At 44.8% G+C, this 25,567-nt stretch overlaps 1 protein-coding gene across 1 annotated transcript; it reads right to left on the bottom strand.

Moving 5' to 3' along the window:
* Positions 1-974: 974 nt before the first annotated feature.
* On the bottom strand, positions 975-19,305 carry UBE2QL1 (ubiquitin conjugating enzyme E2 QL1). The gene is made up of 2 exons (XM_068147731.1): positions 17,871-19,305; positions 975-2,829 (listed from the first exon to the last, which is right to left on the bottom strand). Exons 1-2 carry the CDS (start codon positions 18,672-18,674, stop codon positions 2,698-2,700), a joined length of 936 nt encoding a protein of 311 aa, XP_068003832.1. The 5' UTR covers positions 18,675-19,305; the 3' UTR covers positions 975-2,697.
* Between the last annotated feature and the right edge of the window lie 6,262 nt (positions 19,306-25,567).

Genomic DNA, 25,567 nt, shown 5'->3' with positions numbered 1-25,567 from the left:
CAAGACCTGCTTCATGACCTTCCCCAGCACTAAGGTCAGACTGACAGGTCTCTAACTTCCCAGGTCCTTGTCCTGGCCCTTCCTGTAGATGGGTGTCCTGTTTGCCACTCTCCAGTCTGCTGGGACCTCCCCAGTTAGTCAGGACTGCTGGTAAATGATGCCTATGGAAACATAGCAGTTTCTGGCTTCATAAAAGATAGCAATAAAATGTTTATAAAACCGAGCAAATAAATTACTTGAAATGTTATCCCTCACTCAGAAGACACATTCTGCTGCTGGATGCAGAGAACTGATACAGTTTGAGGAAAAGTATACGTGCATTGATTACAGCATTGGCTCCAAGTATAAAACAGCGTGAGATAAATCACAGCAAGATCTCTGCAGAGCTGTTGTATGAAGCATTTCCATTTATAACTGAGATAAGGCACAGCAGGTGGTTACCACAAATGGTCAGAGGAAGAGAAGAGGCAGCTGGTGGAGATGAGGAGAAATGTAAGAAACAGCTATCTTCATGAGACTGAGTGGCTCTGACCTACGTCCCTCAGTCTTTCCTCATAGGGCTTGTGTGTGCATGTGTGGGTTTGGAACACAAGCCCTGTGAGGAAAGACTGAGGGAGCTGGAGTTGCTCAGCCTGGAGAAGAGGAGACTCAGGGGTGACCTCATCACTCTCTACAACTACCTGAAGGGAGGTTGTAGACAGGCAGATGATGGTCTCTTCTCCCAGGCACCCAGTACCAGAACAAGAGGACACAGTCTCAGGCTGCGCCAGGGGAGGTTCAGGTTGGATGTTAGGAAGAAGTTCTATACAGAAAGAGTGATTGCCCATTGGAATGGGCTGCCCAGGGAGGTGGTGGAGTCGCCATCATTGGAGGTGCTCAGGAGGAGACTTGATGGGGTGCTTGGTGCCATGGGTTAGCTGTTTGGGTGGGTTGGATTGGTTGATGGGTTGGACACGATGATCTTGAAGGTCTCTTCCAACCTGGTTTGGTTTATTCTGTTTATTCTATACGTACCCATTTTGGTGAAGGCTTTATTTCCCCCCTTAGCTAGCCAAGAAACAGGTACACTGGCAAAGCATCTGTAGATAATCTGAGCAGTGTTTGTGCACAAATACCTCCTGTGCAGATTCCTTTGTCCTTCATTACTCTCCTCCACTGTGTGTAGTTTTAAATCAAACTCCAAACACCAAAACTCACAGCACAGTGTCCACTGTTGCTGTGCATCAAAACAGAAACTAGTCAACAGTTTTGATTTGGTCTTGTGTTAGCCAGAGAGTAGCAAGTGTTTTCAAAATCCTATTTTTTCCCCCTCTCCATATCAGCCTCACAGTGGATACTGTCCTGCTTTCAATGAAAATATCACCACAATAGCTGTATCTACAAGGTGCCTATAATTTCACAGCACAAAATGTCTCATTGGGAAAACAAAAGCTGACCAAAATGATTGAGTTCCTGAGGCAGCAGAAATGATACTTGTGATTTTATTCAGCATGTGTCCAATACCATTTTCCATTCAGAATCCACATTTTGTAATGCTTTTCTTACACCACTCTAAACATTACCTCTGACTTTCATGGAGGCCCTTAGAAAGGTTGGTTGTTTTTTTTTTTCCTTCTTTTCAATTTGATTACCAGAAAACTGAAATCTTAATGATTAAATAATAGAACATTTATATACAGTACCTACAATGCCTATTGAGTGGGATACAAAAAAAAAAAGGAAATAAAAGAAAATTCCAGTCATGCAAATCATCTTACAAACCAAGTCCCACTTGCCTTGAAAATTTGTACTTGGCTACTGGCATATCATTTTAGAATTAAGCAGATGGTTTTGGAAGATTGCTTTGTCCATTTCCATTTGTTTGTTTTGCCATTTTGGAGAACTGACAGGCCACATGCTACTACCGCAGAAGGTACCGACAGGGCAGTGGTTCTGCTACCACCAAACACTCCAAGCCCTGGTGTGGATGTCTTTTAAAAAACCACCTCACCTTCAGCTAACTGCACTGGTTTATTTCTGAACAGCACATCACAAAATCAGCATAGATAGCACATTGTAACTGGTTGGGTAATTCCACTTAGGTTTTCAACACTAGGACCTTTCAGCATTTGAATTCTGATTTCACTTATGAATTAAAGGTCATATATAGAGCACAAATGAGGTCTAAATTTAGTCACAGCAGACCACAGTTCCACAGAAAGACAAATCTTCAAGTTATGTTGACCTGCTAGGAGACAAAGATAAAACAGCACAGCAAACATGTACCTGCAATGCACTGCTTCCCTATTAAATAGTAACTGTTTCGTTTACATTTAAATGAACTGAGCAGTAAGGGGTAGACTTTTCAGTACTGCTGCTTGGTGCTGCTGTCATGGAAAGAAGCTGAAGACAATGTGGGCTGTATGGGGGCAAATGACGCAATCTCAGCATCCGCTCACCACGTGACTGCACTGATGACCATTCTCCAGTCTTGAAATGTGATCCTACACAGCTTGGGTTTTTTTTTCTTTGCTTTTTTTTTTTGTTTTTTTTAATCTCCCTCTGTAAACACATCCCTTCATAAATAACTTAGATGTCTCCTTGACATTCATGGTATGCAACTGAAGCCGAAGTAGAAAAAGATGGGCAGACTACAGCACTGAGGAGATGTCACAGTACTTTTTGTTCAGCATTTTTGTCAAGTGCAGGTTGCTAACATCAGCCATCAGAGACGGGTGGGGTGACCCACCCATATTTTTCATGGGTCTTCACCAAACTCTTAAACGTTGCTTCTGCTTCCTTTCGACTGAATGACTTTTTTGATTTGCCAGCTTTTCTGCAGATACGGCCCTGCACCAAACGAAAAAGAGAGAACCTTCGTTAAACACAGCTGGGAACCACAGCAGAACTTTTCAACGCATCAGGCCAAGAGACATTCACTTACAGGTACCAGAAAGCAGAGTTCCCAAACTGGAGCAGACAAATACATTATTGGAGATGATTAAAAATGATATGCAGTTAAGGACAAAATTTAAAAGCCCTGCCAAGCTATTTCCCCCATGGCTCTCCTGTACTGGCACCCCGGCCTGCAGGCAGCCACCACAGCTGCTGCTGCGGACAGGCCACAGGGCTTGCTCCTGCTCCACTGCATGGGGACCCCTGCAAACAAGGGAAGGGATCTCTATCATAAAGCATTTGGGGTGCAGACCCTCATGCCCATTCTGTATGACTGGACATGCAGCCCTAAACAGACAGGGACCGTGGCAAGCCACAAAAACAGCACCTCAGCTTCCCACCAGCTCCTGGGGATAGGTGGGTTTTGTAAGCGTCCCCCACATCTCTTTTCAGTTGTGAGAGAGGAAGAGGCTCCTCATCCCCTGCCCTGGTCCCCCAGGGCCAGTGGCTGTGGGTGGAGAAGAACGCAGGCTGCTACAAGTAGCGCTGAGGTATCAGCCCAGGGCTGAGGAGACAGTAACAGGTTTCAAATCAGTGTTGATGCTTCACTTGCAATTCAGTTGGAGATGTGAGTATCACAGAGTCAACAACCCTGGAGAATCATCATAAAAATTAAGAGTCTTTCAGAGCCTACCTTAAGTAAAGACTAGGAACAACCTCTAATTCTCACCCTGGTTTATTCACAGGCAATTCATACCATTTTCACAAAAACATCGCTTTTTTACCTTTTGATGCTTTCCCTTGCCTTTCTCCCTCGTCACCATTTACAGACTAGCAATGCATTTCCTCCTTCAATACCCCTTAACAGACTAAGCAGCACAACACCTTTCCCATCCTCATGCTAATCTGGCAATTAACATTTCCCAAACATGGTTTATCTGAATGGTACTTGATTTAACCCAGCTAAGAAGTTTTCTTAGAAAATGGTCCTTTTCAGCTATGACAAAAGGCCTAATTAAATAAATCTGGGTAACAGAGCTTTAAAATCTCATTGACTAATTATCTTACATACCCTCCAGGAGTAGTTTTGTTGTTACAAAACGTGTTTTGCATTTTCTTCCTGATCTGTTTTTCTATTGGAAGCACACTTAGAGGAACACAGAAAAAGATAAAGGGAAGTGCGACAGAGGATTAGATCAGCATAGGAAATGCTTTCCTCAAACCTCCCCAATGAAATATTTTTGAAAATAAACTCACTCTGCTGTTCAGTTTCTGGATTAGTTCCATTTGCCATCTCGTCTCATGCACATTATTTTATCATTAAAGGCTTTGATATCATTTCAAATTGTGTGCATAGTACCTAACAGTATGATCTATGTCTTCCCCAGCTTCATCTAAGTATTAAAACTAACCAGTACCTAGAAATAGGATCTTTTTTGTCGAGAAAGGTATTGCTCATATTCAGTGTCAGCTACAGAATGCAGTGAGGATCATCACAAAATGCCACTGGAGACACGGCACATGAAACAAACATCATTCCACGCATTCATTCTCATATTTGTTATTAATGTACCAGATCATTAAATCCACTTCTAAAAGGCATTCTGGTACCATATGCAAGCTGTATGCAAAATGCATCATCAAAGAGGACACAGTCTCAGGCTGCGCCAGGGGAGGTTTAGGCTGGAGGTCAGGAGGAAGTTTTACACAGAGAGAGTGATTGCCCACTGGAATGGGCTGCCCAGGGAGGTGGTGGAGTCACCATCACTGGAGGTGTTCAGGAGGAGACTTGATGGGGTGCTTGGCTGCATGGTTTAGTTGGTTGGGTGGTGTTGGATGACAGGTTGGACACGATGACCTTGAAGGTCTCTTCCAACCTACTCTATTCTATTCTATTCTATTCTATTCCATTCCATTCCATCCCATTCCATCCCATTCCATCCCATTCCATCCCATCCCACTGCAGTCTGTGCATTTCTACGTTAATGCAGACACTATGGGTGGCATGGTTAGGACTGTCTCTTATTAACAAGTATCCTGCCAGGTATTTATAATTTGGATAAAATTTAACCCTGCAAACTGCAAGTTTCCCTTTTTTTGGTGCCTCAGGTAAACCCAAGGTAGAAGAAAAGAATGGAATTCCAGTCAAGACAGTTCAGATGCTTTTGAGTTTGTACTTGGGTGGTATCTGCTGTCTAAATGTTCTCTAGCTTTTTGCTACTCCCACAAAGCTCCTCCCAAGTTTAACTAAGAAATGGCATTTTGGATGCAATTACATAAAGTGTCAAACATTTCAATGGGCACTGTTACCAGCTCTGGCTACAGTTTATTTTCAGTCCTTTGCAGTCATTTTTACTCTGGTCAGGAGACTATGAGCTGCTGCATTCTGTAAAGATGATAAAAATGGTAGATAAGGTATGCAACAACAGTTATGTAAATGCAGTCCAACAGGCCACAGTTAAGTTGTGCACAACAACATTTTGACCACTCTTTAACCCACATGTCATGACTGCCATTGTAAGGCATCGATCACTTGCACAGCAATCACAAACACGTCAGCACATTTCCCCCCTTAAGAACACTGACAGCAAGTATTGTGATGCATTCAGCACCAAATCAAGAAAATACATCAAACTATATCTGAACAAGATTAAAGCATTCTATGAAAGACTAAAACAATTAAGCCTTTAATAAAGATGCTAATGTCAACTTTAACCCTGAGAAGTTGCACCAGGAGCTGATTGAAATACTTGCAATACTTTCAGACACTCACAGACTGCTTTTCATAAATGGATAATTGAAAACCTAATTAAAATAAAGAGTTAGAAAGAACACTTTGGATTTTGCCATCTGCTGTGACTTCATGTACTTATCAGGATATAATTTTAACAATCTAGAAAGATCTGAAAGGTGAAAGTATCACAGTATCACAGTATCACTTAGGTTGGAAAGGACCTCGAGGATCATCGAGTCCAACCTATCAACACAGACCCCATGACTAGACCATGGCACCAAGTGCCACGTCCAATCTCCTCTTGAACGTCTCCAGGAACGGTGACTCCACCACCTCCCTGGGCAGCCCGTTCCAATGACGAATGACTCGCTCGGTGAAGAACTTCCTCCTCACCTCGAGTCTAAACCTCCCCTGGTGCAGCTTGAGACTGTGTCCCCTTGTTCTGGTGCTGGTAATGCCACAGCACCCAACTGGTTTATACAGCCATGCTGGAACACAGGGCAACACGTGCTTCTCTTAGCCTCCTGACACACTCGTGCTCCTGCTGCACCTGATTTGCACAGCACAGTGAGCAATTCCATGTCACCCCTCTGCTCGTGCCCAGGCTAAGGAATTTTGTTCAAACACCAGATAAGGATCCTGTCTATATCCATAACAATTGCTAGGAGGAAGACCTCCAGGAGCACTGACTGCTGCAGGTGGCCTTCTCAAGACCCTGGCCATAGCTAAGGACCACTCTGTCCCACCGTATGCAGCAAAAGACCAAAGGTAAATCTCATATGTGACTTGGCACCCACACTTACAGACCACTGTGGGCAAATCTTGGTGCTTTTCTACTTCTCATCGATGCTGCACCAGTCTCCATGTTTTTCTGCAATCACAAACACATCAGCACATTTCCCCCCTTAAGAACACTGGCACTGAAGTGCATCCACAAAAATGTACAGCTTAACATCTAGTAGCTCTTTAAAGTCCCTCTGTATAATAGTAATAATCAGCACTGTGCTTTCCCAACAACATCATGCCATGAAGTAGTCCAAAGACAAAGTTAAATCCTGTGCAGAGATACCAAATATGAAGCCTGAGGCTCTTTAGCTATGTAATCCCACTACAACTACATATCTGCCCACGCCTGGCCTATGTCTCATAGTAACAGTCCTGACATTTCTTCTCCTATTTTCAGAATCAGAATGGCCTCATGGGGATTTCTTCAGCAGCAATGAAGAGATCAAACCAACTACAGTCACTCCCAGACCAAAACTCAATGGTTTTGGCATAGCACACAGCATCAGCTGGGCTTCCACATTGTAGCACTTTTGCTGCTACCTGGAAGGACAAGACTATATAATAGCGACCAGCCTTTCTCAGGATCATGCAATTGCCTAAGTGCTGGCTCAAATGCACCTGTGAAGGTCTCCAAGTCAAGCTTAGATAAACCCCCAAGATAGATCAGCTGTTGCACTGTGTAGCCAGCTCCTGAATCCTTCAAAGTACCTTTGTTATTTGGTCTCAGATTTTCAGAGATTTATTGTATGCAGTCATCAAATCTTACAGGATGGAGGTTATTCTGGAAATAGCATAAGCCCCTGTGCTACACATCTTTGGAATGCCACAATGAACCCTTCAAGTACACTCCAGACTTTTCTTCCTGGACTGGTTAACAAAAAGTAGTATTAATAGTAAACGATACACAGCTAACAGGCTCAGAAGTAGGTAAGCCTTCATGCTGTTCACGCTAGTCTTAATGCAAACTCCTCAGTCATGCATTCCTTTCATTAATCCTGGATATGCAACTCAAGGTTGGTCTTCCAAGGACAAATCAAACCAGCCTTCCACACATGGGGCCGACTGCATATGGTGCAGCATGCTGCATGGGACCAGCATAAAGGTGCATGGATATAATTTCATTTTCTCCATTAATCTCTTAGGAGTTCTTTACAGCAGACTCTAGTGACTCACTTCTAGGTAAACATCAGGAGACAAAAAATGAGCTACTGTTTAGAGATCTACAAAAGGCTGCAGGAGGGCATTGTACATCTATGATGATCCCTTCAAGGAAAGGAAAGAGACCCACAGGAATATGCCCATTTTCCAAGTCTGTTGTCCCAGGCTTCTCCATGGATGATGCAAAAACTGTGCATTTCATAAGACTTGGAGTACACTATGAGTCTCCAGCCTGTTACATGTTCTACTAATGTGCCAGTGACTAGTGGCTTTGGGCCTCAACTGTTCAAACACACATGCTGTGCAAACATACTCAAATCCTTTCTGATAAGTAACAGAGGAATAGAGTGGTTAGGCCTGAACCAGTCTGATTCCACAATATTTTTACAAGTTTCCAGGGAAATATATTTTGACTGGCTTGTATTGGATTTGGCTGAGCTGGAGTTAGTTCTCCTCAAAGTATCCTTCCAGTGCTGTGTTTTACAGCAGCAGCTGATAACGCAGCAGCATTTTGGCTACTGCTGAACAAGTATCCAGGCTGTGTTCTTCAACATTTCACTGCCTCAAGAGTATGCTGGGGGGTGGGCAAGATCTTGGGAGTGGACACAGCTGAGCCAGCTGACCCAAAGTGGCCAAAGGGGTATTCCATGCCATATGGCATCAGCTCAGATACAAGAATGAAGTGAAGGAAGGACATGTGGGGATCCATCCATGGTGTCTGTTCTCCAAAGGAACCACCAAGTGTAGAGAGCCCTGCTTCCCAAAAGGGACCACTGTCCTTGCTGGTGGGAAGTAGAGACTAACATCTCTCTCTGCTTTCACTTCCATGTGGTCTATTGCTTGTGCCTATCATAATTGTTAAATTGCTTCTATCTTATTACTGGCTTTTGTTATATTTTCCCCTCTCCATTTAAGAAGGGGAGTGATAAAGCAGCTTTGGTGGGCATTTGGCCCCTAGCCAGGGCCAAAACACCACATGGCATTATAGAGGCATTCAAAAGTAGAGCAATGCTAGAGTGAGCTACTGTCATATTCCCAATGCAATGATTGCAGTGTGTCACAACATCACTGTAAGAAAGCAATATATACAGTCTCTCCTACCAATTACATGGCTTATAATTTTTTTCCTTCATGTACTGATAAGGCACATTTAATCATGTCTCAAAAACTACACACAATTTATTGCACTATACAGGTAATTATTATCTATAGCTAAAGCAAAGCAGTATAGAAAATTATGCAGACAAATACTGGTAATGCTGTCACATAAGTGAACTCAAAAGGCAATCTTTGCCTGTAAATGTGTAATTTCTGAAGCTATGTTTCCACAGCTTTTTTGGGCCCTATTTAAGAATAATCCATTCAAAGAAGTGAAAACCCATCATGTTCTGGTTTTGCAGCATCCTATAGACTGTTCTTTGTCCAGGAAACACAAATCTGAGTTACAGCTGAGTAATTACTAACTCTCACTCATCTGTGTGCAAGTAGCTCCAGCCCCTGTTTAAGCTACACCTTCCTTGCCCTCCCTTACAGTCAGTGGGGTCAGATGCCTGATTGCAGTACTGATGAGGGTTAAACTCCTTTCCTGAATTTTACAGGTGGGACAAACTCTGTCTCAGCAAAAGAACAAGAAAATTGGGAGCTGACTAGATTCTTGGAAGGCACCTCTAGCATCAACAGGGCCAAAGGTGCTGTTTTACAACATGGTTCAGATTCTGTCAAGAGAGGTGGTTCTTGTCCCCTGCCATCAAATGGGCACCTGCTAGTCTGTGTAACAAAGACATTTTCTCCCAGCATTCTGACAAGCATCCTGGACTACATTTCTGTGGAAAACAGTACAAGTAGAGTCAGCACAAGCCCAGATGGCAGCATGAAAGCCCCTCTTTGCATCAGCCCACAGGTCCTCTACATCAAGAACCTGAAGTTACTCAACTTTAACACAGCCACAGGTGTAAACCCAACCAAAGCAAAGCAAATCATCCTTTGTGACAGGTTATAAAGATGAAGAAGTTACAGTCAGGACAACATGTCTATTTCCACATTTCCCCTAAAAAAACCCCAGATACTAAAAGCAGATTACCTCTGGGAACATTTACTTGAGTCAAGACCAAATGCAGTAAGATTACGAGTCACAGGCTGATGTCTCTTTTCCCCTGCTATTTATACAATTTCTTGACTTTGATATGTTCCATACTAATGAACATGGACATCTACTCAAAGCTCCCACTTCTGAGTGCTTTAAGTATGTATCCCCAAAAGACCTTCAGAAAGTGGATTATCCATACTTCTTGGGTGGTAAAGAGGAACAGAGTAAAGTTCAATCATTTACCCATGACTGCACTTGAAGTCTGTGGCAAAACCTGCAAGCTAAACTCAGACCACCTCTCCCCAGCCTAAGTGTTACAGCTGTGAGATACCCTCCTCCCTCCAATAATTATAAAACTCTTCAGTCCTAGGTACATTTTAGTAATCTTGTGAAATTCACAGAAAATGTTACAGTTACAAAAAGTGACAGCAATGTTGAAAAATCAGGAACATCCATTTCTTCCCTTTTTTTTTTCCTTTAATGGGCACACATTATGGAACTAAGCTCTACACTTCTTACTGCAGCTGAGGGCCTGTTACCATTAGTAACACAAATTTAGAAAGAAAAACATCTAGTCATTCCACAGCTCCTAAAGCCTGACTAGGAGAAGCATCTGAGCTCTGAGTCATTTCATAACACAGGCTTACTCTTCCTTCCTCAGATTTATTTTCGCTCATCCCTGAATGTAGATTTGGGATTGCAACTGACTTGTACCTCTTATCAAAGAGTCACTGCAGAGGTTCCAGGGGTTTTGGAGAGGCCACACAGAAGAGGATTAAATCAGTGAGGATCACTGACTTTAACAACAGGCAGAAAGTTATGAAGCAGATAAAAAGACATTTTCCAAGGACAGACTCTGCAGATGCCTGCAATGGGCAAGTAACTGCCACACATGGCTGAGGACAGGTACACATGCTGTACCTCAGTTTAAATTGGAATGGGGCAAATCAGACTAACACCTTGAGTGTGTTTCATTGTGAATGTCTTAAATGTGCTGCCCACTTACATGTTTCACGCAGACCAAGAGGAATCATGTGAGTATCTTGAGTGGTGCCTGCTTACACGGTTTGTGCAAACTGATTTTCATCAAAGCACATGGCTCTCCCTATTTATCTCTTCCAATTCCCAGCACAGTGCTGGTTTCAGTTATGATCAGGGTAGGTGACAGTACAGGATCTCTACTCAGTTACCACTGTTTCCAGACAGAGTTAAAGATCAACACGGTGAAGTGCTCAGTACTCAGCAGAAATGACCCTGTGGTGCATGACTCAAGCCAGCTGAAAGCCACATACTTTTGAAAAACACAAAGAAACTTGGTATTCCATTTGCAGGTGAGACATTCAATTTAAGACATATTTTGAGGCATTCAGACAGCATAATCACTGCAGCTCCTGAAGATTTCTCCGTTTAAGCATGGAGTAATTGCGCCTGGCAATCCTCCCATCTCGCTTCATGCCTAATGTCAGTGTTACCTTTTTTGACAGTTGCAGAGAAGATGATTTGTAAATTGGAAACTACATGTGAAGGTATGACTATGTCAAGGAAAAGAAGAATTCAGCACTTCTGCACAAAGAAGCTTAGAGCCTCATTGCCCTCTACAACTACCTGAAAGGTGGTTGTAGCCGGGAAGGGGTTGGCCTCTTCTGCCAGGCAACCAGCACCAGAACAAGGGGACACAGTCTCAAGCTGCACCAGGGGAGGTTTAGACTCGAGGTGAGGAGGAAGTTCTTCACCGAGCGAGTCATTCGTCATTGGAACGGGCTGCCCAGGGAGGTGGTGGAGTCATCGACCCTGGAGGCGTTCAAGGGGAGATTGGACCTGGCACGTGGTGCCATGGTCTAGTCAAGGGGTCTGCATTGATAGGTTGGACTCGATGATCCTCGAGGTCCTTTCCAACGTAAGCGATACTGTGATACTGTGATAGGAAAAACAAATGCAGCTAGTATTGCTTTACTTAGCCAACAACCTACTTTGTGAGAACAGATGCCCACTTGGGTGACACACCTCAAACCATGCCTGGCAATAAGAGTCCTGTGATATGAAGACAGAATTATAGTGGAGCTACAAATCTTCGATCTCCAAGTCATGCATGGAAATCCCTGGGCATGTGTAGATGGTAGGAAAAAGATGTGTTTTCAAGACTAAGGTGTACAAGGAAAAGTCAGTGTTCCTCACAATAGACAGTGAGGCACCCACATTACTCCTTCAGGGGGACACAACATCACCCACCAGGACTAGGATTTCTGCATTGGAAAAAAAATACACTTCTTCAACAAATTAACTGACAAAATAACCAAACGTGACATGGTTCTTTGAACACCTTCACTTAAGAAAACTAGGACTTCTTTTATAATTCAGGGAAGAAGAATCTTGCTCTTTTGAGCAAATTCAACTTTTCCTGTGACTCAAAGTGGCAATTATTTTAAATTCTTATTTAGGAGATCAGTCAAGTATTACCAGGAAGAATTAGTTCTGCTTGCCATAAAAGCACATTTTAAAATAAGCAGTTTGTTTCAATGTAGTGATTTAGCTTTCTTAATGACTGTTTTAACACTGAGGATGATACCTGAAAGTTGTTTAAAATTTTCCTTTTTTTATGATGTGAAGAGGTAAAAGGGAGATTGTTTCCCCTACTTTTTAAAAGAATTAAACCAGCCTCCTACTACAGTGACCTGGAATCCCTATGTCTTCTTTCCTCACAGTAGAATACATTTGCGTAATAGAAGCGGACAGTCGGGACAGCAATATATCAGAGTACAAAAAACCAGTATTTTTCCAGCCCATTCATCAATTCCAGCATCTCAACACAGAAATATGCTCCCACTTCAGCTTGAAAATCCTATGTTTCTCAGCTGCAACAGAAAACGTAGCAGGTCAATACATCGGATTATCCTCTGTAGCTGAAGAATAGTCTGTTACCTCTTGGGCCCAGTAGTCATACTTGTTCATGAGTAACAAGCCCCATAATACATTCTTTGTCTCCTCTGTTGTCTTTGTGTATGAGCTCCTGTGCTTTTCAACCACGGACCTAAAGCAACATTTCTTGCCTTGATGATAAACTGGCATCATTTGCTCAGGCAACTAACTGAAAGAAAAAATAAAACCAGCTTGCTTTTTGAAGGCTCTAATACAATACAATGGCCTAAAATAATCGAGAGACATAATTGTGTTCTCTATACATTTCTGCAGCCTTTAAGATTAGCTGACTTACTCACGGCTACAGTCTTCAAACCCAGCATCTGGAGCATAAAACCCCATGGATTTGCAATTAACTTCTGTAAGACCTGGACTCCGCAGACCTTCTGGACACCGTGCAAGTCCCATCTGCTCTATGCTCGCTCATACTTTTGTTTGAAAGGATGAAGAGGAAGTAACTTAGACTATGATTAACAGCTACCTTCTGCATCTGTTTTTTTAAGAAATAAACCCATTTCTCCTCTTTCAACCCAGCAGAAGTCAGATGGGATACTCGTATTCTTTAAATAGAAAAGATGGACCAGCCCAATAGTCATATAGGGCACACACACCTCGAGGCAAACCAATAGGATTCAACTGAGGTATTTCTGAAGTTACAACATGAGGGATCAACATATATTTGAATTCAGGAAATTTTCTAATAGAAAAACAAACCTTAATTACAAACTGTATTTTGATTTTTATTTAAACCATTACACAGAAGCCCACCACAGGAAGAATACTTGCAACTAGGGGTTCCCTATTCCTATTTCAGTAGGTCATAACAAATTTTTTATGCTCCTTCTAGTTACTGATGGGAGAATAAGGGAGTATTTTCATCAAAATAAAGAACTTTTTGCATGGCAATCTGCAGAGTCATGCAGTTACCTGACAGCAGTCTTTGGCTGGCAGTCCTGTCCCCAGTCTCCATGGAGAGAACAAGGGACCAATAAAAAGCAGGACACGGCAGCCACTGGTTAGCACTACTGAAAGCTTAAGCTCAAAGTCTTCAAGACATGAGGTGCAGTTGTGTGAGCTGTTCTAAAAAGAGAAAAATTCTGATGCACTATATGGACACTGGCATACATGGCTCTGCTCTCTTTTAACATTCACTAACCCAGTGTCAAATCATTCCTCTCCAGTAAGGCACAAAAATAATCTTCTTCCTTTGGATAAAGCCTGCTCCTTTTCATTTGGGACTGTAGCATCCACCATGTTTTCAAACAATAGAGAGAGGATTCTTCCCTGAGACAGATGCTGGCCTCAGCCTTGTGCATTAGTCAAGGAAAGCCACTATGAACCTCCCACCGTTTTACCACTCAGCTACGACCTGGCACTGTTCCCCCTTCCTTTCTTCAGTTATTAATCCCATTGTGGAAACGGCATTGTTATCAGGAAGCAGAGAGTAACAGATTCATTTAAAAATCTCTCCCTGAAATTATCGACAAAATATTTTAAGGGGTGCTGCTAAGAAGGAATAAGACTCAGCAGGCCAGTTCCACAGCCTGGATAGACAGCAAAGAGAGGTACTGCCTAGACAAGGGATGTGGAACAGTTGCCTCCACAACAACCAACTTGTATTCAAATTATTTTGTTAGCACCACCCCACCTTTTTCTCTGACACTCCAACTCTACAGTGGCTCACAGCTACCATTTCACTGGTTCGGCAGGGCCAAGCTTTCACCTATGAGGACAAGAGCCAGCAAGCAGCTGACTGTGCAGGAAGCAAGCACAAAGTCATCCTCATAAAACAAAGGCTACAGTTGAGTTAAGGGCAACAAGTATTTTAAAGTAAGATTCTGAATCCCAGACAGAGAAACAGTCTTAAGCCTTTGATGTACTGAGAATTCCCCTCAAGATACTGACTAGAGCTGTGTGAATAATTGATTTTCTCAGCTGAATAGCTTAAGCAACCAACCAAACAAACCCTAACTTGTTTGTTAATTAACTTTTTTTTTTTTCTCTCCTTGAATTGTTTCATTCAAACAGAAATTTGTTCTCTTCCATTTTTTTTTCCAGACACAACATAACTAAAGATGCAATCCTAGATGTACAATAAGAAGGAAGGGCACGCATCCCTGTAAAGCACAGTCACCTGAGGCATATGGTTCTGATTAATGAAATCTGGGGAAACAGCCATCCTGAGAGACTGTTCCACCCCCTGGGAGACATGTACAGGTTTGGGAACCTAGAGGCAGATTTCTCTGCTTACAACAATAATGCTGAAAAGTAATAGAAATGTGCTACTTCTTAATTTCTGTATTGCACACTTATGTCTCCTTACAGGCAGAACTCAGGAGTGAAATATTTCACCTTTGACATATCAGAGCAACTTCTCTCAATTTTTCTTTTACTCTGCTAAAAGGTCTGTGAAAAAAAAATTAATTCTGGATTTGTCAAGGCTCCTGACTGTCCTCCAAAAATGTATTTCCAGTGTTAATCTGCTTTTTGATCACTTAAAAAAACCAAAAAAGATTACATTAGTTCATAGACTACTATTAGTTCCGACAAAACAACAGGCAAAGAAGTGCTGCATTTCTCCCCAGAAAGCCAGCAGAGAACAGCAGCATTACAGCTAGCTCAGCAAAATGGAACTGATGAGAAATGTTGAATGAAATCAGCCACCTCAGTTTTATCACAGGAATTGCCAGAAGGAGTGCACACCGGCGGGAAGTTCAGTCCTGCCCACTCGCACCAGCGCCCACGCCAGCAAGGCGTGCTTGTGGGTGCGTCACCAGCTTGAGTATTCGCAATGATTTCATGCGACATCACGGTGCTGCTAACTGATGACATTTCCCTGGAAGGTCCCATTTACCCGCAGCACCTCAGCTCCCACTCTGCCTCATGGCTGCCGCCATTTGCTCACGCAGGGTTGTTCTGACGCAGTGTAGAATGGACCTCACCGGTCCGGCCTTTCTGAATAATAGCAAGTGTGTTTGAGTATTTCATTGTATTGCAGGGGGCAAGCTGCTTACAGGAATTACACAATTAACCTGGTGTAAGCCATCACTGTTTTCTCAAGACAGCTCCTTGAAGGCACAGAGGCTACCTACAGCAGGGCAAGAGTTACCCAAAACCAGCCCTGCAGCTCTGCGAAATAAATGCAGGGCCTCAGCTCTCAACCTTTCAGTGGCTCCATTTTAATTCAAAGAAAAATACTATCTAAGGTAGATTACCTGTATATTGAAAAATGAAATGAGGATAGGGGAGGGCCTGTTGAATTGTGAGCCCTATTATGCAATGGAGTCAAAATTACATAACAAGGGGAGTGAGATTACAGAAACGTGGCTCCCATGACACAGAGCCCGGCTCTGATGACAGGCTGGCAACCCATCACAGGCTACACCTCTGTAACCTAGAAGTTAGATTTATTGTCAGCATTACCCATTAATCGTTCCACTTGGAATGAACGATCCAAGATGCTGAAATATACATGTTATACCTACTTAACTACTACATGACTGGCAGCAATTTATTTCTGCTTCTACCCCACACACACTCTCATTTTTTGTAATTAACTTCATAACCTTCTGGAAGAATGCTATTGAAACCCTTGTATTTTAAATGTGTTTACTAATTACATACATATAAACACAAGCTACTACTACTTTCTGGAAATCTAAGGGGCCTAGAGAAGGAAACTGTCAAATTATATAGCTTAATATCTATCACTAATAAAACAATTCAGTGCTTTTCTTCACTGAGTCATTTTAGGATCCCAGTAAATATTAATTTAACCTTTTTACATTCAACCTTCAATACTAAAAAAAGAGTTACTGAATTGTTAAAAAAGGGAATAAAAAAAGGGAATTTAGCATTCTCCTTTTACATCTTGTTTAAAATAACGAGAATTATGATCTCCATAAAAAGACATAAGATAATAAAGTGTGGTACAGCACTTTAAGATATTGCAAGCTCAATTTTTTTTCTGGTAGATGTTTTTTATATCCCAAGGTGACCTAGGAAACTTGAACTCTTCAAACAAGAGCAGAGACAAATACTACCTGATTAAAAAAAGCAGCAACAGACTCAGAGCAGAAGGAGGAAAAGCCACACATGAACGTCTATTAAATAACCAAAATTAATTTTCAGACTTAAGAGAAATCAAGCCTTTACTTCTGCTCACAGAAGAAGTTCCACAGAGGCAAACAGGAGTAATCTCTTTCTCAAGCAAATGAAAAAACCGTTATTTACTCTTTCTCCCCTTCTTTTTCAAGATACGAATTTCAGAAGTCACTCGGTGTAATTTCACTGCCAAATGTGCAGCTGTACATGTCCCTCAGGTTCAAGGGGACAAAAAGTGAACAGGAAAATCACACAGTCACAGTCGTGTATACTGCCCACTACAATAACCATAAAGAAGGACTGGCTATGAGTTTCACCATCGATATTTACCCATTTACTAAACCAGGTAATGAAGTATTTCTATGAATATTCGGCGGGGGTGAGGGGGAGAAAGCATACAATGCACTGATTCCCCTCCGATGAGATCCTCTGCCGGGGGAGGGAACAAGGGAACCTCCCCCGGAGAGGAGAGCTGGCAGCAACCATTTAACTGCTGCAACTGCAGCACATACCCGAAATGACTTGTTCCGTTCAAGGCGGTGAGATTTTAAACTGGCGCAACTTTACCGGCATCTCAGGCAACAATTCCAGGCGTGACCTCGTGCCTCAGTTCTGCCCTCTGTGCCAAGCCCCTAACCTGGGATAAACATCTTGTCCCCGGAGGGATGCTGTGCAGGACAGCACCAGACAAAGACGTGGGGGCAGCAGCTATAGCGTTGCACCCTACACCAGCGGCTACACTTCACGCAGGAGACCAGCAAGCATGGCCGACTAGTTGATGAAAGGCAGGAGGCAGTGGACTCGAATCCCAAACCCCACAGGGGCATGAAAGAGTCCTTTCTGTTTTGGAGTGATGGACGTGCCCCTCAGGGGCAAACGGGCAGGACATCTTGGTGCCACATGCAGTCCGCCAAGCATAAGGACAAAAGGCATGCAGGAGGACAGGATGGACGCTTGTGCTCCTTGCCTCTCCAAGCTGCCCCCTCTGCATACCTCTGCTGCACCTGCCTGAGAAGGGACCCCAGAGCAAAACACCTATGTCCTTGCCTCTTTCCCACCTATGACGCCAGGTCCCTGTCACCCAGGCCTGGCCAAGGTCAGTCACAACCGAGGCTTGACCCACTGTCCTTTGGGGTTCCTATCCAAACAAGCGCACAGATATACTCCCACCCCATCGCACGCACACAGAGCGAGAGTCCGTGGAGCCCCTACCTGCCCCTTGACCAAGCTGGCTGCAAACTGCCTCATGACGGCCTCTACGGTGTAGGCGCTGGACCAGCCGCGAGGGGTGAGCAGCTCCATGCAGATGGCTCCACCGTCGAGAACATAGCCATTCTCCAGGCGGGGGCTGAGCACCCTCATGAAGGGCGGCGAGAAAGGGAAGTTGTCGGGGAAGGTGAGGTTGAGCAGGATGTACTCCGTATTGGTCTCCTTCATGTCCTGCCACAGTACCGAGTCCTTGTCCACCTGGTGTAGCTTCACGTTCCAGTCGAAGAGACTCTCGTCCACCAGCTCCACCGAAATGAAGCGGTCGCTGAGCCGCGCGATGTCCTGCAGCTCCTTCATCAGCCGCCGGGTCCGCACCTGCGTGCAGTGCTGCTGCCGGCCCGCGGGCGCCAGCGGCCCAGACCCCGACGGCAGCGGCACCAGCGGAGCCGGCCCCGACCCGCACCCGGGCCGCTGCGCCGCCTCCTTACCGGCGCCGGGCTCCTTGGCCGCCTCCCGCGGCTTCTCCTTGACGCCCCCCGAGCGCAGCTGTGGGGGCTGCTTGGCGAGCTCCGGCGCCTTCTTGTTCTTGTGGCCCCCGGGGCTGCTCTCGCTGCTGCTGCTGCAGCCGCCGCCGCCGCCCGCGGGAGGGCCTTGCGGCTGCGGCTTGTTGCTGCTGTTCTTCTGGTTGCCCCTGCCTCTGAACGAGGAGCCCTGCTGGCTGCTGCTGCGGTGGTGGTGGTGCTTGGGGTCCTCCGTGTCCCGGTTGTGCAGGCGGATCAGCCCGATTTTCCGCAGCAGAGTGGCCATGTTGTGCGCGGTTCTGCTCTCCCTCTCCCCTTTATGGGTCGGTGGGGTTTCAGTATTAATTTACAGCCTTACTCGGCGGAATTGCTGGTGGCAGGCAGGGGGCACGGCCCTGGGCGGGCGGCGAGGCCCCTCTCCCGCCGGTCTGGGCGCACGGGGTGCAAACGGCGGGGAGAGAAAGGCGGCGGCGCTGCCGCGGGGAGGATGTACGGCCGCGGCCGCCGCTCAAACGCCTCCCCTCGCTAGGGCTGCTGCGGGCAGCATTGCAGCACTGGTGCTGTTCCTAGAGACATGACGGCCCTACTGCCGTGGCCATGATCCCATGGAAAGAGAAAAACAATAAAAAAAAGAGGTTGAATAAAACTCGAAACGACCCGCAAGGGCAAGAGCCCCCCCTTCACCCTCACGCACAGCGGGCGAAATCGCCTGCGCCGCAGATGGCTTCCCCCAGCACCTTCGGTCGCACCCGGCCGAGCCAATCCCCGGCGGCTTCCCCGCGGGCCGGTCCCCGCGCAGCGCCGGGCACCTCCCCCTGGGAGGTGGAGAGAGGCCGGCAGCGGCAGCCGCTGCCTCCGCAGTCTTCCCGCAGCGGCGGAGCGTTCTGCGGTGCTTTGTTCGGCGCTGCCCGCAGACGGGCCAAAGCGGCTCCGGCGGGAGAAGAGGGGCCGGCTCAGGGCGGCCCTGCCGCAGTCCTTGCGCCCGCCCCGCCGCGTTGCGCACCCCGCGCTGCCCACCCCGCGCTGCCTACGCGCCCGTTGGTGCCGCCGCTGCGGGCCTCGGTGGGGCTGGCCGGCAGGCAGCAGACGGCGAGGGGCCAGTTCCACAGCGCCGCCGCCCGACCACTCCACCTCGCGCTGCGGCAGTACGGGCAAGCTTGGCCGTGTCACCGACGGGGGCCGGGGGCGGTGACAGTGAGGAGGGGCGGCCGCGGGTGGAGGGTTGGGGCCCTGGCAGCCACCACCCTGGGGAAGATTCACTGGTGTGTAGGCAGGTATTGCACAGGTACGTGTGTGCATTGCTGGCACGCCTACAAAGTTGTCGTATTTGGCGTTTAGTGCACATGTATATAGCACGATCTAATGCAGATGTATAAAAACTCTATGTTCGTGCACGGACATAATCTCATTTATCTGGGTCTATTTCTGTATCTATTTCTATACATCTAGTGACATGAATGCACCCTGAGTGCACCCTCAGCTAGTTTGGCAACAACACCAAGCAGTGTGGTGCAGTTGACAGGCTGGATGGAAGGGATGCCGTTCAGAGGGACTTTGACAGACTGAAGAGGTGGGCCCATGCCAACCTCATGAAGTTCAATAATGCTAAGTGCAAGGTCCTGCACCTGGGTCAGGGCAATCCCAACCACAAATATAGGCTGGGTTGTGGATGGATTGAGGAGGGATCTGATCAATGTCTATAAATATCTGAGGGGTGGGTGTCAAGTGGATGAAGCCAATCTTTTTTTGGTGGTGCACAGGAATGAGACAAGGAGCAATGAATACAAGCTTGAATACAAGATTGAACATAGGAGGTTTCACCTCAACATGAGAAACTTCTTTACAGTGAGGGTGATGAGCACTGGAACAGGCTGCCGAGGTGGGTTGTGAAAGCCTTTTCTAGAGGCTTTCAAAACCCACCTGGATGCATTCCTGTGCGGACTACTCTAGATGAGCCTGCTTTAGGCAGGGGAGTTGGACTCAATGATCTCTCTGGAGGTCCCTTCCAAGCCCTAACGTTCTGTGATTCTGTATGATTTGGGGGTGTTGGTTGATGAGAAGCTCAACATGGCTCAACAATGTGTACTTCCAATGGGTAGAGTGTGCATCTATAGCAGCATTCATTGTATTCTCTAACATCTTTCCCAATGCCAGGAGTGGCCTAAACCACTGTCTTTTGTAGTTTTGAATAGTGGCTTGTGCTGGAAAAGGACTGCTGCACTTCTCTGAAGAGCTCAGAAAAATATCTGAGTGTCTTGAAAGCTATCTACAAGGCACATCGTTTCCATTAAAAACCTGGGTAACTGACTCAATCCCCCCCTGCCAAAATAAAATATTTGGGTCAGTTTAGACTTTCCCCCTTTCTTCTTTGTGTTATTTAAATCACTTAGTTTTACCAGTGGGTTGATGTTCAGCAGGTAACCATTCACCAGTAACCATTATGTCAAACTAGGTAGTGTGAAGCATAGTCTTTTTGCCAGGCTTTACAAATGGACCCAAATGCTAGATCAGTCTTATTTGCCATGGATTAAAGAGCTTGCTGTTTTAAAAATCAGGATCTTGTATTTCTTTTTCAAACATGGTGTTATTGAAGGGTCAAATTCATCTTGGTAAAACTGTTGAGAAACTATCTTACTACAAGGCTTTACATAATTTACTTTATTTTCTCACTTTGTGCAAAGCATGCTAAGCACAGAAGTAAGTATTTCTTTTAAGATCTTAATAATGTAGGAAGAAAATTCACTGTACAGAAACTGTATTTGAGGTGACTGCAACAAATGTAAACTGAATTATGGGCCACATCGCATAAACAAGGATGAGGAGGAGCAGCATGACTCCATGGCCCAGGCAGGTCCACACTGCCACCAGCTGCACCTTAATACAGTGGGACTGGCAGAATTGTGACAGTGTTCTTTAGAAGAAAGGAGGGGTAGGGGACTTGGAGGCCAACTACTTTTGATCTCAGAAGGCCCTGTAGAGAAAGGTCAGGAGACACTAGCAGAGCTGACCCACATATGATACCTGGTACATCTCTCATTAGTCTGTTTTAAAGAAGATGAAGATCTCTGAGGTAACTGTAAATGATGGCCCAACAAGCACAGATGCCCCAACACTGCTTGTTTGCTCCTGCCCTTCATGCTATTGACCTGCCAAGTCCAGAAGCCTGACAGTGTGATAAACATTGGGGTTGCTTTGATTCTTTTCTATATGCAGATACTCAGGGTCAGTTGTAGGATGTGTTTGATACATTTCCTACCCTGAGAAGGTCTGCATGTGAAATACTGTTGACAGACTGTTTCCCCAGGAGGTCAGAAATTCTGGAGAATGTAAGGTGGGTGGGCTGAAGAGTATGGGAATGTTCTGTCCATCTTATGTTCATTTTCTACCTTCCTTCCTTGCCTGTGGAAGTGAGGAACTTTTAGTTTATAGGATAAGAGAAAGTATGCCCAAACCTTTCAATAGAAGCCTTTTGGAGTAGCAGACATGCTGCCTGAGCTATTGATAGCCCATCCATGGAGCTGGGAAATTTCAGGAGCATAGACAAACTGCATGCAAACATTGCACGGTACATGATGCTTCCAGGAAACAAATAATCTGTATTTTGATGGGAAAATGAGTCAAGCAGGACACAGAAGGACAAGCTAAGGCACAAAAGGAAATTTCTATTCCTTCTGTTAGCAGACAGAGCAAGGCAGAGAGAAACATCATGAGACAAGTCTGGAGGCTGCTCCTGCCCTGGAACAAAAGCTTGAAGTCACAAAAACTTCACCTGCAGCTTGGTCTGGCAGGTGGTCATGCAGAACAAGGTACTCAATGGTTGTCTGTGGTTGAATATTGAGCACAAGATGGTGGGGCACGTATGCTGAACGGAACTAGAATGCTGATTAGTAACTTGAGCCCTTGCATTGGCTACATGAATGTTTTAAACTGAAAGGTCTCTGTATGGTCTTCCTATGACAGTTGGCTGAAGGAGCCAGTATCATAAATTTAACATGAAGAAAGTTGTTTACTTGTCTTCTATAACTGCTGAAGTATCTATCCAGCAGTGGAGCCACAAAAAAGAGCAGAGTCTTTGCAAAGGGAGACCACGCAGCCCCTCTGTGGCCTTGCACCATTGTTTTGTAAAATGGTACAAGATTAACAATGGAAGTGATGAGAGTGCTGTTGCAGCAGTCAGTCTAGAAGGTGTAAGAGGTATGTCCAGCCAAATGGTATTCTGCTGTGACAAGGGAGTGCTCTGATCATGCTGGAAGCAGTGAAACCTAGTACTGTCTGCAGGGTAAAAAGCTGAAGTGATGTAGTCAACTCTTCTTTTTCATTCCCAGGCTTCCTCAGTAAGGGAAGTTAGTCTAGGATTGACTCGGTATGGTTGCAAATCTAGGGCCATACATTCACTGACTGACAAAAAACTCTGAACAAATTTGGTCTCTAATCTCTCTTTCTCTCTGATTCCTCATCAATTCTTCTTCCATAGTAGAAACATATCTATCAACTCTGTTCATTGTTTACATTCTTACCACTTTGCCAAGTGCAGGAGTCAAACTGAACTAGCCTACAATCTCCTATCCTTGCCTTGGAGCAGGACTGGTTGATCCACTTATGGTACATAATTGTATGGTACATACATGGTCTCTTCTCCCAGGCAGCCAGCACCAGAACAAGAGGACACAGTCTCAGGCTGCACCAGGGGAAGTTCAGGCTGGAGGTCAGGAGGAAGTTTTACACACAGAGAGTGATTGCCCATTGGAATGGACTGCCTGGGGAGGTGGTGGAGTCACCGTCACTGGAGGTGTTCAGGAGGAGACTTGACAGGGTGCTTGGTTACATGGGTTAGTTGATTAGGCAGTGTTGGATGATAGGTTGGACGCGATGATCTTGAAGGTCTCTTCCAACCTGGTCTATTCTATTCTATTCTATTCAGACATCCTAGAGTGATGCAGACTAGAATCAGGGAGGTAAAACGGCATCTGGACATGAAAAGCAGGCTGACCTCTGACAGATATTTCTCTTACCTATTTATTTGGAGAGCTGCTTTCAGGCTTAGCCACAGTACACTGATTAGTGAAACAAGACAATGTTCAGAGCTCAGGTCTCACAGCAGCCCTCCATGTGAAGCAGAATACAGCTGATGAAGGGCACCTCAGACTCTTCACCACTCTTTTTCTAGTAGGATAATATTGGCCACTGATTTTCCTGAGTTTGCAAAAAGGAGTTGCCTGCGGCTCAGCAAAAATCTCATATACATATTGTTCACTTCCACGTAAATGCAGGAGAATTTTAAGGCCTGAGTGTGTTCAAAAATGTTATGTAAATTGAAGGAGTACAAAGAAGCATTTCTAGGATGCTCAGGGGAAACAAATGCACATATTCTTAGGAGAGTTAAAAGATCTTGTCATGTTTAGTATAAGCCCAGCAAAAACTGAATGGGGACATGGTAACACTTTATAAATACATTTGGGAAGTAAATGTCAGAAAGGGATATTGACTTCATCACATGATCAAATGGTTGTACAGTGACTAATCATGAATACATTTGGACTGGAAATCTAAAGCCTTCCAGACCTCTGAGGAATGGATGGCTCTCCCAAGCACTGGAGAGAGACCAAGCAAGGACAGTAACTGTCAGTCTTGTAGGATGGTGCCTGAGAAGCTTATTGTGCCAGTTTGAGCTTTACCCAGGATCTAAAAGCCCAAATGGTAACAGATTGAGATTCCTCCCCTCTCCCTTTCCTGGTAAGGTAAAAACAAATTAGGTAGGGGAAAGGGGAGGTAAAGTCACAAAAGAAATGGTCTGGAATCAGTATATATATCTCAGTAACAGGGAGGGTTACAAAGGTATCATAGTATCAGTCAGGGTTGGAAGGGACCACAAGGATCATCTAGTTCCAAACCCCCTGCCATGGGCAGGGACATCCCACACTAGATCAGGCTGGACAGAGCCTCATCCAGCCTGGGCTTAAACACCTCCAGGGACAGGGCCTCAACCACCCCCCTGGACAACCCATTCTCAACTGAAGTGACAGAAACATGATAAAGTTCAGTAGTACAAAGTCATGTGCTGAGGGACCAGTGATAAGGAATTTACATCAATCTAGAGAAGTGGACAAAGAAAGAAGAGATAGAAGAAGAGTGTGTTAGTTAAAGTGATAAAAATGATGCCAGAGGATACATCTTTAAAAAAAATTAAAAGTGCTGATATGACTGAGTGATGATGGCACTCACTGAGGTACTTTTAGTAAAGATGGGGAAATATTAGAACCTTTGTACAAGGCAAGATCACATTTAGATACCAGAACAACACACTCTCATCTTTGATACCTGCTAAATATTTTTGCTTTGACTCCAGTCAATCCTTTGTTCTCTTAAATCTTACTATATTCTCTCACATTCCTCTTTACACCACATAGCCATAACAAAGATCAGCTGCAACACATTTATGAGTAATGAACTCTTCCTCCTGTTTCTCCTAAGATCTTAACATCAGCATTATTGTCAGAATAGTAAGAGACATGCTTTAGCTTCCTCAATGCTAATTATAAATCTCAAGCTTTGGAACTTTGGAAAAAGTTCAAAAAGGGTGACAAAGGATTAGAGAAGCTAAATTATTGTTTAAATAGATTAGTTGCAAGATTACTGGCAATGGCTCCGCTCCTTTGAAGTGAGGAACGTGTATTTACATACACGGTCGTGCACTGTCACCAGGAACTGTATCCACATCCTGATCACAGCATGTATCTTGAGGAAGCTGCTGCTGCCACCAGCTGGTAATTGACGGTTCCTTGGGTGGAAAGATGGGTGTCTAGATTACTCAAAGAAGTCCCAGGAAGATAGGTGGGCCCTGAAGGAGATCATATCTACAGACAGTTACAGAAACATTGCTTCAGATCCAAGTACGTTTTAGGATTTGGCAAAAAGACACCCCCTATATTATGTTAACAGGATCAGCCAGTGCAGCACTCACAGTCATCACTTAGCCATAGGCATAGCTAGCAGACCAAGTATACTAAATTCACAACACCAAACATGCAACACTGGTCCTCCTTACATTTAGATGGCATTCATGTGCTTCATCACTGTATTGGGTTTGGCTCAGCTGGAGTTAATTCTCCCCAGAGCATCTTTATAGTGCTGTGTTTTGTCATGCTGTAGCTGGGTATTAGTAACACACCAGTGCTTTGG

Source organism: Melanerpes formicivorus, unplaced genomic scaffold (assembly GCF_026170545.1).
Source record: "Melanerpes formicivorus ecotype bairdi unplaced genomic scaffold, bMelFor1.0.p_v2 SCAF_15, whole genome shotgun sequence".
Taxonomy (NCBI): Eukaryota; Metazoa; Chordata; class Aves; order Piciformes; family Picidae; genus Melanerpes; species Melanerpes formicivorus.
The sequence above is the reverse complement of the archived record's forward strand: the minus strand, read 5'-3'. Positions and strand labels throughout refer to the sequence as shown.

Coding starts and splice junctions, on each gene's coding strand:
- UBE2QL1 (XM_068147731.1), bottom strand. CDS start 18,674: ATGGCCACTCTGCTGCGGAAAATCGGGCTGATCCGCCTGCACAACCGG. Junction 2,830..17,870: donor CCAGCTTGGTCAAGGGGCAG/GTAGGGGCTCCA, acceptor CGTTTGGTGCAG/GGCCGTATCTGCAGAAAAGC.